Source organism: Dermacentor silvarum, chromosome 6 (assembly GCF_013339745.2).
Source record: "Dermacentor silvarum isolate Dsil-2018 chromosome 6, BIME_Dsil_1.4, whole genome shotgun sequence".
In the NCBI taxonomy this organism is placed as follows: domain Eukaryota; kingdom Metazoa; phylum Arthropoda; class Arachnida; order Ixodida; family Ixodidae; genus Dermacentor; species Dermacentor silvarum.
The window spans coordinates 165,233,850-165,253,994 of NC_051159.1; the positions used below are offsets into that span (position 1 = coordinate 165,233,850).

A 20,145-nucleotide genomic window follows, 5' to 3' on the forward strand; every position below is an offset into this window, starting at 1 on the left:
GCTGATTCTATAAACTTTTGTGCTGCAAAACGTAGGCGGCACATCTCGTTATTTTTCCAGCTTTCAAGGCACTGAGAGAGGCTGCTGAGACAGTGAAAGTCTCCGGGATATCGGAGAGCCGCTCTTGACCAAGTGACACCACACGGAGGCTCCCTTTGGCTGCAGCGGCTAAAAACGAACCTCAAGCGATAAGCCCGCGGACACATAGCGCCGGGAGCTGTCAGACGTGGCACGTTATGTTTGACTTGTTCTCCACTGCTGCCTCGGACGTTTCCCACGTCGGTGATCAGATCGATACACAAGCGCTGCTTTCTGCCCACGCTGTGTGTCGGTGACTAAGTCGACATTTTCAGGTCAAAACTACTTTCGGGATTTACTACGAGATGAATTTACTACGAGATGAATTAGGACACTATACAATGGGAGACAAATTCATGGTGTATTCGCGTCATCTACGGTGCGGTTACGCCAAGAAAGATAAAGAAATTGCGTCTGAATTATTTCTCTCTATGCATTTTTTGCAAATGTCGCTTAAGTATGCATGCGGGAATATACAGTACTGTGCTTGATGTTTCCACGTGCGTCTGCTTTTACTGCGTTGGCTTTATGCCCCGATATTTGACAGCCACTACACTTCAATAACTTCGGCTCGCTCGTATCCTGCCATCGATTCATATTTGTCGGTGACTTGACGTAGGATTCGAATGCTTGACGTATAAGTAGATGTCATTACTGCGCTGCGGTTCGGTGCGGCCAAAGAAAGCCCCTATGGTGTGGCAGCGAGCGTAACATGAGCGTCGACTTACCGCCATGGCTTATTGGCTACGACGTTCCACATCGAAGCTGTAGGCATCTTGTGCTGAAGCTTTCCACAGCTGACAACAGCACCAGCACACACAGCCTAGAGAGCGGTGGGATCAAAATGGGAGTAACGAAATGAACGTTCGACCTGACATCTCCGATCGCTTATCACGAGGCAAAAGTGTCCGCGATCCGATACTGTCCTAGTGCGCATGCCTCGCATGACTCGGCATACTTTCGAACGAGACTAGAAGCTCAAACTTTCCGGATCTTCACCTCGGCAAGCCCAGTGAGTGGCATTCAGATGAACGATGACCCTAGCGGCCGGTGTCAGCGACTCTGGGGTTATGAATGAGAGCATTCTAGCGCATTCTGGTCGCTGCAAAGTGCCTATAAGGAAACAGCGCTGGCCAGGGGGCACTACGGTAGTTTGAGCCTGCAACTAAAGTATGCGGACACCACCCGGTAGGAAGGCTACAAAAACTTGGAGGACGCTTAAGTTTTGCCATTAAGAGAGGAACGCGATAACATTCGGAGATCCCTGACTGCTTCTCACGCTTCCCGGCAACTGCAGCTTATGTAACCGCCATGTTAACCGGGAAACGCTCACGGCGAACGCTATGCAGGAAGGCGAGCTTTCCGGTACAAATTCGGTCTCTTGCGTGGGCCGATCCCGGAGGTGGTGCGGAGCCATGGCAAAAAATTACATCATTTTCCGATTCTGTTATTGTTTCGCACTTTTAATGCTTCAGTCGGAGAAGATTTAACATAAAAGCCAAGCGGTGTCGGTGTTTTGTTTCATGACATTTGTTTGTGGGCTGTCATTCTCAAAATTCCGAGGAATCCCTTTGTCAAGAATGTAAGACAAGGTATGAGCAACTAGAGTGAAAGAACGGTGGGGCAATATAATCGGCCTATACCGCATGTCACATAGCAAGGTGGTGGCATATACGTATACTTAAATACAAACGGAAAATTTCGCTCATGGACAAATCCGCCGACGTCACCACCAGATTTTCTGCGACACAGTGATCTGAACGTTCTGTCGTTAAAAATATCATCGCGTTTGGAACGATAACACACGCACGCCTGCATCAGCGTTTGTTTTATCTGATGCGTCGAGCGAAGCTCTTCGCATGGTCATACGCGTTGCGAGGAGCGCGTGCGCTCCTATACGCTCTAGCACGCCGGTGCCCAGTCGGGTTTGAAGTTGGACACTTGTGCCTCAAGATGAGCGATGTATTTTCTGACGCGAAGTCTCAACATGTTACTGAAAACTGTTACGCCCATTCACTAGACTGTATTACGGCGCAGCTGATGGCACGTGAAATTTCAGCGCAGGTGGCCCATAGGTCGCGGTTAAATTGTATTGCGATAGAAATTATATCGACACTCCTGGCGCATTCTTGCTGTCAGTGCCGGCCTTGTGGTGATGTTCCGTATAAATTCCAAGGGCGATAATTACACCGTCGCCGCGCGCCGTATGCTGTATGTAAGAGTGAAAGCATGCGACGATCGCGGCTTAATCTCGCGTGCGCCAGGAAGGAAAGCGGGGAAGAAGCGCGTCGTCTTCCGTCATGCGTAAGGCACCGGGCGTAGGGAAGAGAGTGGCGGCGGCGGTGTTGTACTCCAGCAGCAACAGCAGATTTCGCAGCCGCAGCCTATGTTGAAAGCGATCTGCGTTGCGGGCAGAGTCTAGGTGCGGCGACAGCGTGCTGGGTTCCCGCCGCTCAGTTTTCGTTGAAGCGATAGACAGCATGGAGGTCGCTTCGCAGCCGCGCTTCCTCACGCCAGCCTTTTGACAGCGAGTGTCTGCGGTAATCGAGTGTGATGTGTTCGGGTTTGCCTGTGCGCGCTGACACCGAGCTTGTTAATTTAGTTAGTAAGCGAATGTTTGCAAGTTTATACGGCCGATAAAGTTATTATCTTTAATTCGTATAGCTTTCTACTAATTTGCTATCGCAATCGATGCTTCGCCTTTCGGGCGAAACTTCGAATTTTAGTAGCGTTTCTCTGGAGCTAGAATGCAAAAACCGTCCGAGCAGTGAGCCTTTGATTGGGGAAAAAAGCTGCATACAGGTGATGAAACTAGGGACAATACGTTTAAGATTGAGAACGTGCATTGCCCGTGTACATTCCTGTTTTTATTTTCAAAGAAAAGAAAGAGTCCTAATTTTCATTTATTTTATGAACGTGCAGTTTTAAAAGCACTACACCAAGAAACAAGATGGAAACACAAGTTAAAAGGACCAAGCGGGAAACCCCAAGAAACAAGACGGAAACACAATAAACTTATGTTTCGATCTTGTTTCTTCGTGTAGTGCCTTTAAATCAGCGCGTTCCTAAAAAAATGAAAATGAAGCAACTAGCCCCATCTATTGCTGTCTCCTCATTGTCGGCAAGTAGAGGGGGCCGTTTGTTTCTTATGCCGTAACCGTCCCACTCCCACACCTGCACCTGAAATATTCAGCTGCAGACAGGTAATTCTCGGCGTCCCTAGCCCTCGACCTTCACACGGGGTTACGTGGCCACATCATAAATTACTAAGGTATGAGATGCTGGCCGGGATAATGTAACGACCTTGATTCCGACCCGTTTTCTTTGTTCGCTTTGTCACTGCTGATTGAGATGCTCCGCCTACGTTCTCACCAGTGTCAATAGGTAGTTAGTGGTGTGTTTTTTCTTCTTTTTTTTTCTGATCTCCCTCACTTTCTATGTGTGTGCATTTTTCTTTATCTTTCTGTCTCCCCTTACCCCTTCCCCAGTGCAGGGTAGCAAACTGGATATCTACCTTCCGGTTAACCTCCCTGCCTTTCCCATCCAATTTATCGCTCTCTCTAGTGGTGTACAATACGAAAGAAATAGAATCGAGCAGAAGAAACTTGCATTGTGCAGGTTCTGCAAATGTGGATGTCATTCTTTTACGTTGCCCCTTTTATGGCCTTCGCTCTCAAGCGGAAAATATTTGGACTGCATTGCGTTAGCTGACTCCAACTTGCGCCTGCAAATTGCCTAACTTTATTGTCCCACCTATTTTGTTGCCGTCCTCGACTGCGCTTACCTTCCCTTGGTACCCATTCTGTAACTATAATTGTAACTTTAACTATAACTTTAATCTACTCTACGCATTTTACATGGCCTGCCCAGTTCCATTTTTACTCTTAATGTCAACTAGAATATAGGCTATCCCCGTTTGCTCTCTGATCCACACCACTCTCTTCCTGTCTGTTAACGTTCGGCCTAACATTTTCCCTCCATCACTCTTTGCGTGGCTCTTAAGTTGTTCTCGAGCTTCTTTCGTTCTGCCCCATATATGTTAGCACCAGAAGAATGCAGCGTTTATAAATCTGCCGAAGCTTTCTGGTTGTTTGATCTCTAAGAATTCCAGTTATAGCTTACAAGCCAACCTTTGTAGCAGAACTGTTGTTCGGAAGGCAGCAACGGTCTCGTGTGACTATATATGCTCGCCACCTTTGCCACCTTCACCCAGCATCAGTGCGTGACGAATACCTAGCGGCTCTGCGAACTGCCATCTATATACCGTTACAGCAGCACTCCTGGCTGCTGCCGCGGCGAGCTCGAAGCTTATTTTCACCTGCTACGCCTAATTGCTCCCCTTCCGGGGCGAGTTGGGTGGGAGCTATAATAACTGCGAAGGGGGGTCGTGGCAGCATAAATTATTCTCTCTTGGCTCCGCCGTTACAGCTCCTCGGGGATCCCGAAGCGGAGACCCTTTTATAAATCACTGTGTCCGCTCTGTAGTCTCGACGGAATCGTTTTATTTTCCACTTATTACTCGGAACACGTTACCCGAGAAGTCAGCAGCAACAGGCGCTCGAGACGACACGCGGCCTTTTTCATTTAGTTACAGAACTCGGCGTCTCTGTCAGCATAATTGAACTATCTGCCCCGCGACAATATCAGAAGGATTGACTGATGGTGTTTGGAACGTTTTCTTCTTGCGTATTCAGCAATCGCAGCAGGTATTTTTTTTTTTTCATTTCGACGCACTCAAAGGAAACAATATGCATCAGACAGGCATGTCATGTCCGACTTGACGGACAGATATCACGGACAAATATGGTCAAAGTAGAACGACACTGCTAAATCGAAGAGCAGGAAGCAAACACTGCTGAATAATTCAGTGCTACTTCCCCGCTGGAGCAACGTGGCTGTGTGGAAATGGTGTTTTTTGACGTTCCAGTCGAAGCCATGAACAGAATAGACATGAGTCTAGGGGCGCTTGCTGCAAAGAAGCACTTTGTGCAGTTACTTTGAAACCCGGTAAGAGAACTAGTAATAAAGGCATGTCAGATTCTCTGTTCACAATGCCTATAATTAAGAAACAGACTGGTTGAGATCAAGAACGGTACATGAAACTTACGAGATGCCATTCACAAATAGATTATTTTACAATTTCTTGCAAGGATATATTTGTGGCGCCACAGTTATCGTGAATTAGAGTTGAAACCTGCGCTTGTTGATATGCCACACTCCATAACTCAAGCTATCCTCCACGGTGGCTTCCGTGGCTGGAGCTTTACGCGAAGTCGCCGGTCCAATTCGCGGTCACGAGGGCTGCATCATTCTGGTTGGGGCGGAATGAAAAACACTTCTGTACTGCGCTTTGCATTCCCGTTCAAGAATTTTGTGCGGCCAAAGTTAACTCGGGTCAATCAATCAATCACTCAAGTCAATCAATCAATCAATCAATCAATCAATCAATCAATCAATCAATCATCAATCAATCAATCAATCAATAAAAAATAAATAAATAATAAATCGAGGTTTCTTGCACACAAAAACAACGAAAAGGTCATAAGCATTTCATGCTAAAAAATGCAAGCAAACAATTTGTATGCATCTATGTGCACCCAGTAATAACTGTTGCGCTCAAATATTTATTAAAAGATTACTGCTGGGCAATCAACTGCTCAGGACTTGTTTACAAACTGAAGTTCTTGTTACTTAAGCCACGTATAAGTAGAATTTATACGAGGTCGTACTCTCCCAAGCGAAAAAGAACAGTTGAAAATGCATTTTTTCCCCGAAGTTATGTAAATAAAGCGATTTAGCGTGGAAGCTTAGGCGTGTTGGTGATTCCTTGGAAAAAACACAGCGCAACAAAAAAAAAAAAAAAAAAATAGACAGGGACACGAGACAGCGCTGTGCGTGTGTCGCTCTCTCGTGTCCTTGTCTTTCTTGCGCTGTGTTTTTTCCGATGTAATAAAGTGCCGTCATTAGAAAGACACAACTAAGACTTGCTTGTCACTCAGCGGCTATATAGTCTTGGCTAGAGCGTGAGGTGGAACATTCGGCTTCTGACCTTGCGGCTGTATTCCAATCGAAACGAAACGCAAGGAATGAATTCATCGGCGATTTAGCGGTAAAAGTGACAGAAATGTGTCAGCGGTGCGTCGCACCTCTTTGAGGCCCCGAATCGCTGATTTAAAGCGCGTACACCACATTGCAAAGTGTTGTTGAGGAGCTAATATATATATATATATATATATATATATATATATATATATATACGGCATCGATTCCTAGGAACACTAGAGGAGAGATGTTGGTAGACTTCGCAGAAAGGTATAGGCTCTGAATAATGAATACCTTCTTCAGGAAGCGCAGCAACAGGATGTGGACCTAGAAAAGCCCTAATGGAGAGACAAGGAATGAAACAGATTTCATACTCTTTCCCGACCCTAGCGTAGTGCAGGATGTAGAAGTGTTAGGTAGGGTAAAGTGCAGTGACCATAGGTTAGTGCGATCTAGGATTTCTCTCAATTTCAAGAGAGAAAGAATAAAGTTAGTCAAGAACAAGCAGGCCAAGCTAGACGCAGTAAGGGTAAAAGCAGACCAATTGAGGCTGGTGCTCTCAAACAAATATGCAGCTTTAGAAAAGGAAGACAAAGACAACATAGAGGTAATGCATGAAACCGTAACTAGGTTGATCTCAGAAGCAGCAATTGAAGTGGGAGGTAGGGCACCAAGGCAACCAGTAGGTAAGCTCTCCCAAGTAACAAAGGACCTAATAACGAAAAGGCAAAACATGAAAGTGTCAAACTCGAGAGATCAGATAGAATTTGCTGAACTGTCGAAACTGATCAACAAGGAGGAAGTAAGGGATATCCAAAATTATAACGTGGAAAAGATTGAGGAAGCAGTAAAATATGAACGCAGCATGAAATCAGTGAGAAGAAAACTTGGCATAGGACAAGGCAAAATGTATGCACTGAAAGATAAGCAGGGTAATATCATGAGCAATTTCGATGACATAGTAAAAGTAGCGGAAGAATTCTATACTGACCTGTACAATTCCCAGAGAAGCCACGGTACATTCTTTTAAAGTAGTGATGAACATGATCACTGCTTGATGCATGATGTATCTTTTATTCTTGAATAAATGATGCAGAGGCTCCTTCTATAACTGACGACGTAATTAGCAGGGCCTTTACAAGACATGAACTGGGGAAACGTGGCTGGACACGATGGAATAATAATCGATTTATTAAAAAAATTACAACACTTCCCCTATCAGGTACACTGGGGGCACGCGAAGCTTATCGTACCCTCAGAATTGTGTGTCGCGTTCCCTGGCCTCGGGGTTCGCTGCCCTTCGCTGACGCTGGGCTTCGGTAAGACGGGCTTTGAAATGGACACTAAAGCAAAACAATAAATAAACTTAGACTGATAAAGTATTCTTCGAAAACTCTGCTGTCGTTAATTACACTGCAATAGGTCAATTATTAGAGGAAATGAAGCTCAAAGTTAAATTTTTTGAATTTCACGTGGAAATCCCGACGTCAGCAATTCAGCGTGACGTCATGACTTCTAAAGTAGTTTTTCGCATTTGGGCCACGTTGGCTCAGTAAAAGTTCGCGAGACTTACCACATTCAGTCTTGGGCTCCTTTAGAACACAATGTAATCTATAAGAAGAGAAACGTTAAAGAATTCAGTAGAGATACCAGTAGTCATAGAGGAATTGCGTAATCAAGGAGTACAGGGGGCATACGTGAATATCTTGGGAAGTTTGCAAAGATTCCACAGCTACATTCGTTGTCCACAAGGAAAGTAGAAAAAAAAACATATCAGGAAAGGGATCAGGCAAGGAGATACAATCTCTCCAATGTTATTAAGGCGAAATTCTTATGTGGCTATGTTGGCGGTGCCCTTGGCGGTGACCCTTGGCGGTGACCTTGCAGTGACCTCTGCGAAACTGTGCCGGGACGAAAAATGGTCAACGCAGCAAAGAGTAATGACACGTCTAAAAATGCTCGGATTGACGTCCCATTTCTCAGGGAGGTTCCTGTAAACGAATTAAATTAGTGGTTTTGAAAAGAGAATTCGTTAAATTTCTGTCTGGGTAGGAATCGAACCCGGGCCTCCGCGGTGCGAGACGAACACCTTTCCCTGAAGCCATGGCTGCTTTTTTTTCTTTATTTCCAGCTTGGAAGCCTGAACAGGAGTTCGACAGATCACACTCGTTTTATATGTGCTAAAGCATCCAACATTGATATCACATCTTCATGACAGTCAGTCGTTTTGTACACATCACGTACTTTCACAACCATTTCAACAAAATAATCATGCACAGATCGGCCTTTAACATCACAGTGTCTATATGCCAACAGAGAACGCCAGACTGCGTGCAGCCCGAGTAAGAAGATAACGTCCATCTGTTCAAAATCGCGCTCAGGCGGTAGAAAACGAATGCCATGTGGATTGAGGGGTAGGCCTATCTTTAAAGTTCTCTGTAATATATCCCAAAAGAATATAGCATTATTACAGTCAATAAAAACATGTTCAATAGTTTCAGCTTTGTTGCACAGAAAGCATCTGCTACCCCACGGCACATAAATGCCTTTTTCTTCTAACCACCTTTTAACCGGCAAGGTTCCCGTGTGAAGCTTGAAGACAAAAGTTTTAGCGTTGGCTGGTATCTGCTTATTTTGAACCCTCTTGAGTACGTCTTGCCCACGCCTGCTCCTCGGTTGTGGCTTACTAAAGATATGCCTAGTTCGCGTATGATTGCACACGCCACGTGGTTACATAGATGCGATCGTGCCAATGCTAGCACGTTCGTCGTCGTCATCTTCTTCCACAGCTGGCGTCTATGCCGCTGATCATACCAGCCAGTGTTCCCATACTGCCCCTCGCGCTCGTGCCACTGCTCCCGCTTTCATCGTCTTCGTCTTCTTCCACAACTGGCAGGCTTTCGCCTTCACGTTTTACAAACGTGTAACACTTGCTTATTCACTGCATGCTTAGAAGACGCATTCAAGCTATTAGGCTGGGAATGCTTAGGAGTGAGGACTAACGCCGAATATCTCAGCAACCTTCGGTTTGCAGATGACATTGTCCTGTTCAGCAAAACTGGGAACAAATTACAACACATGATTGAGGGTCTTAACTAAGAAAGTGTATGAGTGGGGTTCAAGATTTATCTTGCAGAAGAGTAATGTTCAATAGGCTAGCAAGGGAACAAGAATTCAGGACCGGCAGTCAGCCTGTAGTGTATGTACAAGAGTACGTTTATCAATGTCAGTTATTCAAGGGGACAATGATCATGATGAGGAAATTTACAGAAGCATAAATATGTGTTTCAGTGCATACTGCAGGCATTATCAAACCCTTACTGGGAGCTTGTCCCCGTCATTGAAAACAAAAGTGTGCGATCGTTGCGTTCCACCGGTGCTAACATATTGGGCAGGAACTTGGAGGTTAACAAAGGATCTCGAGAACAAGTTGAGGACCGCACAAAGAGCGATGGAACAAAAAAATGTTACGCCTAACGTTAGGTGACAGGAAGACGACGGTGTGAATCAGAAAGCAAACGGGGATAGCCGATGTTCTAGTTGACATTGAGAGAAAAAAATGGAGCTGGGCAGACCATGTAATGCGTAGGGTAGACAACCGGTGAACCATTCGAGTTAGAGATTGGGTGCCAAGGAAAGGGAAGCGCAGTCGAGGACGGCAGAAAATTAGAAGGGGTGATGAAATTAGGAAATTTGCAAGTGTAAGTTGGCATCACCCATAGCAAGACAGGGGTAATTGGAGATCGCAAGGAGAAGCCTTCGTCCGGCGGTGGGCATAAACTGGCTAATGGTATATATATTATATATAAATGTATGTATATACTTTACATACACGTTTTTCCATTTTGAGACTCTTAACGTTAGCGCTATAAGAACATTTGCTTGGTTACTTAGGCGCACGTTTAGGAACACCAAGATGACAAAATTAACCCAGAGACCTGCACTATAAACCGTCTTTCCTAGTATAGCTGCAGTGAAGATTTATGATGTCTAGGACTATCGATTCGAAGACTAGAAAATGTGAGACTGATCCTTAAACAGGAATGTTTATGCAAAGTAGAGCACATTTGCGCAATATCGCGGAAAAGAGAGAGATCAGTATAATTGTTCCGCTTTAATGATTCCGAGTCGCCGTATTAACATGGCAAAATAAGAAATCTCGCTCGCCTAATTTGAGACTTCGTTGCACAAATAAAGCCCGCCAGGACGAAACTCTGATTGATGAGGTATTAAGCTAATCAAACGGGGATTAAAAGACGTGCTTCGACAAACGCGGTGCTTGGCTCTCATCGTCCAGGGTTCCTCGTTTTAGCACTGAGCTATTCGCCCACTGAATTCATTGATGGATTATTCTCGCACTGGTGAAGTTCTTAGGCTCCCTATTCGACGTTTAGAAACTGTTCCAGAATAATTTGCCGATAGAGATTATAATATGAGAAAACACTAAAAGAACGTTTCGAAGCTTGCAGTTTATTGTTTTTAATTGTATATTTTTTTCTCCTTTTGAAGCCGTACACATTTTATGTTACACAAAAGTGCGGAAATTTGAAGACTTCGGTATTTAGGTATCCGACTGTTAGCCCGAGTAGACGGAAATCTTGGTGGCAATATACGTAAACGTCCTGGTAGACGAAAAGTATTTAAGATAAACTCAGTTGGTCGGATTTAAGTATTCTAATAGTACTGCAGACTGATGAAATAGAGCAAAAAATGACGTCATTGCGATAGGCATCGTATGGTCACTTCAGGCGTAGTTGCACCATTGCTATTAACGCCACCGTTGGCGTCGGCGTGATGTCCTGCTATCAACGACGCATGCATGGTCCGCGTGCGGGGAGATTAGAAGATCTCCAAAGTCGCCTAGTGAATTTGTCTCGAAAAGTGACGCTGCCAAGTAGACTCGCTGTCACTCTGCATTCAATCGGCTCTGCAAGAGCGAGGGCAGCGTCCTGTCTTCTACTGCTGGCATCAATATTGTGCTCACGCATATTGGCGTTCCTGCAGAGCAGCTAAATTTATGTCAAGCTGAATCAAGCTAAACGTCCAGCTGATTTATGGCATCGTTTCTTTGGACGTTTGCCAACGCCGAACATTTTGCTTCGGTTTCTTCTTGTGCACCATGGAGGTGCGGCACCGGCAACGCTGTTGGCGCGCTCTTTATCACGCAAGCGGCGCTCTGAGGCACCCTGAGTGCAACGCTTAACTTTGCTATTCATTTTAGTGTTTCTTCCTCGAGCGAAAATTTAAATTTTCGTTTGAAGTCCTTACGTAATTAGTGCTGCTTTGAACACGCGTAGTGTGCTACGTTGCCTAGAAGCAAGCCGGTAATTGAGAACGAAGACATTTATTTATTTTATTTACAAATACTGCCGTCTCAGTGTGAGACATTGCAGGGGTGGGTACATAAGTAGCCTAAATAGGCAAAATCAAACATTATATAGCATACAATCAGTAGAGCATGTTACATGTGTGCATGGTCAGTGCAAGAGAGATAACCAGAAAAAATGAATTATATATATTGTCACGTTGCACGGCGCAGCCGAAGGAAGAGGAAGTAGAAGTGTGCGCGAGGAGCTGGCCGCTGCCTGTTGGGCTTGGATGACAGTCCTGTCCCCTGCGCTACGCTAACCATCCATCGTCCTTGTAAATAAATCCATCCCATTCATTACAATTTGGTGGAAGGTGCTGGATAGATCACACTGGACGACCGAGCTCTACTACCCCTTCGAGGCAGCGAACGGTTGACCGGGTTACCACCGGAGACGTCGAGATGAGTGATTCGGACAGAGGCGACGTTCGCGAAGAAATCGCGACAGAAAGCATTCGCCCGAGGCAAGCCGGTTATTGAACACCTCATCGAGAAGCACGAACATTCTGAGGCAAAGAGAATGAGGACGTCGAGGACTGGTTGAGACACTACGAGAAGGTGAGCCGCCACAATGAATGGAGCACGGCTGCGCAGCTCTCTAACGTTGTCTTTTTCCTTGCGGGAACTGCCCTCACGTGGTTCGTAATTAATGAGGGCTCACTCACAACTTTGGACAGCTTCGTCGAAGAGATAAAGAAATGCTTTGGCGATTCGCTTTCGAAAAAGAAAAAGGCTGAGCAGACACTTTCACGACGAGCGCAGTTACCGGGAGGGACGTGTACCACCTATACTGACGAAATCCTGAAGCTTTGCGGAATTGTGAACGCAAACATGTCGGACGAGGACAAGGTCGGACACCTACTCAAAGGAATTGCCGAAGATGTGTACAATTTTTTTTATCTCTAAGGAAGACCTCACTATCCCGTCCGACTTAAGGCGTCACTGTCGTACTTTCGAGGCCCTGAAGACACGCCGCATTCTTCCGAAGTTTGGTCGGCTGGACAACGTGACCAACATAGCAAGTGTGGACGTATCTCCCTCTAACGACCTGGCTGCCTTGGTACGGCAAGTTATTAGAGATGAACTGGCTCATTTTCAAGGCCCAGATGCCAACCGCGTGTGCCACCAATACTCCGTTATGAGCGCTACTTGGAGGCGCCGGCGGCCTGGCCGCGACCTGCCTGTGGTGACCGCCCCGTTTCCGACAACGCCCATGCCCAGAGCACCATGATCCAGCCATAAGCAACGAGTTTTGAATGTCGACATGACAGACAGCCTCGACGTGGGTCGTCTCCCGTCTACAATACGCCTTGGAGGTTTGTACCTAACATCAATGAAAATCGCAGCCCACCTGTGTGCTACAGCTGCGGGGCTCAGGGACACATCACGAGGTATTGCCGCCGTCGCCCACAGCATGCTCCGCGAGATCGCGCATATCCGCCTCGCATGCAAGAACCTACATCCTGGCAACCATTTGTCCCTTTCCGCCAGCCGCATTGAGACTACACGTACATGCCAAGGAATGACTCCCCCGTGTCCGACCGCAGCCTGACTCCCTCACCGACTCGGATAAGTCGATCGCCATCTCCACGTCGCCGCTCGCCTACGCCGCCCCAGCTGGGAAACTAGCTGCTGCGACCGATGGAGGTGAGGTCGCGGGACGGTGGCTTTTTCAAATGCCTTCGTCTGTCGTCACGGTAAAGAACGAAGTGTGTGTTTGTGTCGATGGTGTTAATACTGTGGCTTTAGTAGATACTGGTGCTTCTGTGTCTGTGATGTGTCTTACGTTCAAGAATCGCCTCGAACCGAAAGTGATGTTTGCTTGGGATGGAAATACCACGTTTCCTGTGGGAGTATGTTCCGTCGTGATAACCGTTGGTGGAAGGACATTTCGAACTGAATTTATTGTGCTAGCAGGCGCCACGCATGACATAATTCTTGGTATTGACTTTTCACGGGAGTGTGGAGCAACATTATACTGCAGAGCTGGTGAAATTTCACTCAGCAGCGATACCAGACCACCCGCGCTAGACGACATTCCATCCGATCATCAAGAAGTATTTTCCGTGTCCACTGATGTACTTTTGCCTGCACAGATGGCAATAATCATCCCTGTGACCTCGTCGCGCGTCCGTTCTCCATGGTTCCTGCTGCGGATTAATTGAAGCTCAATACGTCAACACTCTAAGAAGAATGTACTTGTCCCTCGGGGACAAGCAGCCGAAGGAAGAGGAAGTAGAAGTGTGTGCGAGGAGCTGGCCGCTGCCTGTCGGGCGTGGATGACCGTTCTGTCTCTTGCGCTAGGCTAACCATCCATCATTATTGTAAATAAATCCATCCTATCTGTTACAATGTATATATACTATATATATATATATATATATATATATTTCATTATTCCCGACGATATAGAGAGAGAACGAGAAAGAAAGAATTATTATATATATATATATATATATATGAGCGAGAATAAAGGGAATCGAGGGGCCGATTTTTTGTAATCATAAGAAGCCAACAAACAATGACACCAAGGACAACATAGGGTAAATTACTTGTACTTACTAATTCCACTAAAGAAATGATAAATTAATGGAAATGAAAATGGATAAAAAAACAACTGTCCGCGGGTAGGGAACGATCCCACGTCTTCGCATTACGCGTGCGATGCTCTTACCATTGAGCTACGTGAAGCCGTTTTTCCATCCGCTTTCTCGGGTATTTAGGTTTTGCAACTAGAACTATATATATATATATATATATATATATATTATATATTTCCTGCCATTTATAAATGCAGCAGTGCGTGTGACGCTGGCGTGATTTATTCGCTGAGGCAGAGTTTTGGGCCTAGGATATGTTTAGCAGATGTTTGCCGAAAGATGATGCATCGCATTTTCCAGTCTAATTAGGCGCAACAAATTGTGTGCTCGCTTCTTACAGCTAACATTTCAATCCGACGCGCCTGTCCGAATCCATGCAAGGGCGAACACTCGCAATTTGAGAACTATTCAGTTGTTGTTAATGAGTTTGTTGACAATGAGAAATAAAAAAAAACTAATGCTAGTTATTACTGGTACCGTTTCTAAGGCCTAATTAGGAATCCAACTATTTTTTGTTGCTCTTATAAGAAACCTTTATTCTGGTTCACTTTTGCAGGTTCGGAAGAAGCGTTCCGGTCCGGTTCTCAGGCGGCTCGATGGTGCGTACACATTCTTTTGAACTTATTGTGACTTTGTTACTAAATTGTGTTTCCTCAATTTTTTTTAATGTAAGGGATAAACATTACGAGTACAGAGTTGTCTTTCTTGCTTTCATGACGGGCTAACTATAGTATGAAGTTTGACTTGCAAACGAAGCTGAGCATTTTCTAAAGGGTTGATCAGGAGAAGAATACAAAAGACTCAGTGTTTGTTTGTATCGAGGGGTAATGCAACGTAAGAAGGCACTAAAAAAGCACAGTCATTCGCGATATTTTATTGTTGGTTTAACATATAATACTAAGCTCACCCTGCAAGCTAAAACTAACCGAACAGGACAGTAGCACAATGTATATTGTTACCACAATCATAAACCGACAGCCTATCGCGGCCAACTTGTTCGCTCTGTACCTATACCTGTCCAAACAAGGGTGGTGCAGGATGTTACTGTGTCTAGCATGACCGTGTGTTGTGTCTTTCGCTCTCTCCTAACATTCTGCACCTATGGACAAGCTAGATCCATAAATCGTGACAAACGGAACCAAAGCATCATTTGGATCCTATTGCAAGCGGGCAGCTTCTGGGATTGGCAGCGCGTGCCGAATGCAGCGCGGTTAGCCAAACCCAAATATGCCGATAGATACATGCCCTCATGACCTGAGTGTTCAAACATACCGACCTACCTTTGATCTCCTGCGTGTCACAGTACACACAAGTGTTGACAAGATTGCGTGTGGAGAGCGGTAGGAAACACGCTGCAGGCAGGGAGGGCGTGGCTTCAAAAGAATGCGGTCGTTGGTACAAACACGGCAGAGACGCTCATCACTGCAATTAAGTGGTTGGCAATAGGGCGACGCAGATGTCTCGTCGTGGCCTGAATTATGGCTGTGACACGCGTAAAAGGTTTAGATGTCTGTGGAGGAAACATCCATACATGCTGTGTCTTTTCGTATGCCTCTTTGCTCCCCGCCGCACCCAATCATCTTGTGTGTGGATTTTTGTTTCGTGCTTTATGATGAAACGCGTGCTATCCGGAAAGCAGTACGGTGACCGCCAGGGCGGACATTATCGTTGCTTTCGGGAAATGTTTAGTAGTTGCTGCGACACAAGCTGTCAAAGCCCATTCACATTAGAGCCTTCTCTCATTATCTCTCGGGCTCAATATACACCCGTCGCGCACGAAGGCCTTTCTGTCTGATTAATGATCTCTCGCTAATAGGATACATTTTGCTTACCTGTATACGAAAGACTATACAGTCTACCACAAAATGTGAGCCACGTCGATACGAAAGGATACACATGCGCCTTTTCTAATGTCGAAGTAGGTTTACGTCTAGTTGAAGGTTCCAGTTTATTATTTGACTGAATGGATGAGTGAAACGTAAACTATTCGGAATGTTGCTACAACGAATGCAGATATTGAGTCCTCTCTCCGTGGCTGAAGTGACCTACTTAGCACAACGCGCCCTGAACTTACTGACTTAGCAAATCTTGAAAGACAGTGCGACAAAATGCAATGTTGCAATGTCAGTGAGCGCGATAACCAGGGCAGCTCATTTCCCTCATTCAACAATTTATCGTCGGGAAGAAGCCGGTGACGAGCTCGACGCCCTTCCCGGTTTCATCGAATCAGTCAGTGAATAGAATATCTGCATAATCTCTGTGAATTACTGAAACTTAAAAAAAGAACTACATTAATCGAAGGAATGATTCAATGAATAAATTAAATTAATGAATCAATCAAACAACCCAGATAAAGGTCAGTATAATTTTCACGCTTTAATATTGCGGCATACCGACCACCGTCATTCTGTTCCTCAACTTGGCGGCGGTAACGCTTGCATTGCTCACTCTTAAGCGTGCATAGTGAATGCCAACTTCCCAACAAAGCAGAGCTTTAGTACGGGCTAGTTGTTATTTCAGTGCGAACGTGACTTACAGTGCATGCATAGAAAAATGGGCAGAAAGACTGACGAAGACTAGCGCTGACTTCCAATTGCATCATTATTTTGTATAACAAGCATATATGACCAAGATACCAAGGCAAAAGCGGCCCCTCCAAAACACGAAGGTAGCGACACAAGTACTGCGACGCGCACAGTTACCAAATCTGGAGTAGAAACCTTCCTGACTCCTTATTCAGTTCGTGAAGCCTATACACTATTGGGCACACTGAATATGTTGTCGAGGAAACAAAAAATTGGTCTGTAAACTGGCAGGAATAGGCACATTAAGTCTGCTGCTAATGCTGCAAAGAAATAGATAGGGAAACTCCAGCGAGCTGTGACTAATGAAGAAAATGTCTACCACAAGCAGCGCGAGTATATGGCTTGGAATTTATAAGGCTTTGTTAAGTCATTCTGCGCATTTAGGCTATGGATGCTGTAAACCAAAACTAAGCCTTTGTTTTGTTCCAATATAAAGAAAGTTTAAACTCGCAGCCTATCTTTTGTAGCGAAACCGACGAACAGCAGTCATACTGTTGTTCTCAGCAGAAACAATAAACATTTATGCAATGCTGTATACAAAAGTGCAAGCAGCTTGAGCGCTCTCGATGAGCGATAATCATTATCATCAACGCTCAATAACGTTTGGTATTTGCGTATTCGTAAGGCAATGGAATCTTTAGGAAAGCCCTACGAATCGTTTCACTTTGGAAACATATTTCAGACATTGAATGTTTGAAGTAGCCGCTTCATTATAACGGAGAACAACTGAATGTTGGGGTTTTACATGCGAAAACCATGGACTTGATTATGAGGCACGTCTTAGTGGGGGACTCCGGAATAATTTGACCACCAGGGGATCTTTAACGGGCCCACCATGCACAGGACATGGGCGTTTTTGCATTTCGCCCTCATGCAAATAAAGCCGCGGCCGGGATTTGATTCCGCGACCTCGCTGCGTAACAGCGCAACACCATAGCCGCTAAGCCACCGCGCCGGGTTCATTAGAAGATTATACTTGAGTTTATTATCGATTTCAATATTGATGTATTATTAGGAAGGCGTGTAGGAACTAGTAGGTTCATTCTCATAGGAGGTGAAAGAGGTTATAGTCATGACTCATAAGTTACGTATCGAACCGAGCAGCACCCGGCGTGGTGGCATAGTTGCTATGGCGTGGCGCGGCTAAGCCCGAGAGCGCTGGATCAAATCCCGGCCACGGCGGCCGCATTTTGATGTGTGTGAAATGCAGCAACTCCCGTGTGCCATTCATTGCGTGCACGTTAAATGTACCCAGGTGGTCCTCATTAAACCGGAGTCCCTAACTACGGCGTTCCTCATGCATATGTGTGGGCAGGCGTGTGGGCACGTAAAATCGCACAACTTTTTTTTAAGACCAAGCAGCAGGAAAATGCATAACCGAAGCTGGCGTCTATGCCTGATGGCGCGATCCGCGCGCGTGTTCCGATGACACGGTGGGGGTCGCTGCACCGGAGCCTGTCGACGCCATCTCAAAGTCCACACACATTGGCGGGTCGGAGGCCGGTGTCGCTCGTGCATGCGATAATGGGAACGTGCTTGCGAGTGGTGCTCGCCTGAAGTGGCAATATATGCACGATGAGCTAGTGCGTACCCCTGCTCAGAAACGCGAGAGGAGTCGGCAGCCCGAATTCGCGGCCGCCTGTTGACTTTGGCCGCCGATAACGGAGGCTACGAGAAGGTCGCGGGGGCACTAGTGACCGCTGCTCCGCTCTCGGGGTTTATTATCACTCGCGGCGTGTGCGTGTTTGTAGGCAAACTCTGGTAAACACGCGGGATCGGTAATATGAATATTTGCACGATCGCTAGGGCAACTGCTGTTAGCACCTATTTTTGTTCTTTTTTGTTTTGTAGCCTTAAACAAGTAATTTAGTTAGTTAAGATGGTAACTTGAGCTTGTTGGTTATTCATTACAAGGAGTACGGTATATAGGCGTAACGCGCTGAGCACCACCAGGACAAACGGATAACTGACATGACGCCCTTGGCGTCAGGAGGGTGCAGCAAGTCCCTGTAGAGGAACAGCGTGGCTCCAAAAACACCTCATAGAAACCCTCCTGTATGTGATCCCTTATCCAGGCGAACATTAGCAAACAGGGCAAGTTTATATAACCAAGACAAAACCAGGGTGTACCATGCCAGACGACATCATCGCCTCACTGACAGTAAGGACGGCAACGAAATGACCCTGACGATCCACAACCTTCTCCGAAAGTGAGGTGCTTTGCATACTTAAAAGACGCAACTTCTCATGTTCACCACCTCGCGGGGAACATGTGGATTTCTGAGTCCAAACAACGGACTCGGGACATTTAAAAAAAGTACCAGCCTAATGAAGTGAGGTTGTTTGAGGACGGGGTCCGACCATAGGCTAACGCCAAAGAGACACTTACCTCACTCTGGAGCTTCGAGTGTGAAGATCCCATAGTGAGGCATACTTAGAACGCTTCCCCTTACGCAGTTGCCCAAATAGGCCTGCGTCCATAATATAAGCAGATTTTCTCTCTTACTCTTAGTATTTCTGTTGTCCACGTCTGCATGGCGCTACGCCTATAATGCCCGTAAAGCAATGAATCCAAGAGGAATGAAACGGCAAGTTCACAGCTCGCATTTGCCGTTGATCGGCGGAAACCATGAAACTGCGCCTTCTATTATTATGTTCTTGTCCTTGTGAAAATTCTGGGTGAATGCCAAGCGCGCACATTCAGAGGAATAGCAGGCACTTTAATAGGCTGCTTGGATGCGTCAGTGATACCGCAGCGCCGTCTGGTCCATGTAAGCGTCGTAAGTAGTGTTATGGCACTCCATATTTGAATTTTCTTTGAAAGGAACAAAAGGTCACTGTGAGCAGCAGCACAAGGATGATTAATTAACGGGGTATCGTTTACTCGCATATATCTGTACACGAATGGCTGTGCACGATATCGCGCCAACCGGGCGTACAGTGTATATGCCCCGTATAACTTCCTAATGAACGCAAAAAGAGCTTCTTATAACCGTCTCTCTCGAGTTCAGAGATTTGTAAAGATAGCCGATAATTATTCCTGAGGCTATATCAATGAGCAACAAAAAAGTAAGGTATTTGTTTTCAAAGCAGTGGTTACCCTCTTCATAGGGCGAAGTTGACTTGTTAATTTATATTGTTACTCGGAGGCACAGTATAGGGAAACTATTTACTGGGTGTTTACTTACAAGGGTAGTAAGCACTGGCAAAGGTTGTTGTTGTTGCCTCAAAATGTGGTCAAGATGAAAGCCAGCCAACATCAAACAAGGCAAGTCGTCGTCATTAAATCACACAGTTGACCCTTATGGTTATGCCCCCCTAAATCCAAGGGTCTACATTGTCTTATTCGAGTAGCACGTATGTATGTATATATATATATATATATATATATATATATATATATACACGATATATATGATACACGTGATACAGCAACACGTGATACAGCAACACAACACGTGATACAGCAACA

The 20,145-nt window shown here is 45.6% G+C and overlaps 1 protein-coding gene across 1 annotated transcript in view; it reads left to right on the forward strand.

The window, feature by feature from the left end:
• Nucleotides 1-20,145, forward strand: part of LOC119456340 (neuropeptide F-like) — a 77,332-nt gene that overhangs the window by 55,590 nt on the left and 1,597 nt on the right. Inside the window, exon 2 of the mRNA XM_037718053.2 lies at nucleotides 14,645-14,687. Within this exon, the coding sequence (XP_037573981.1) occupies nucleotides 14,645-14,687 (43 nt within the window). The remainder of the gene's footprint in view (nucleotides 1-14,644; nucleotides 14,688-20,145) is intronic.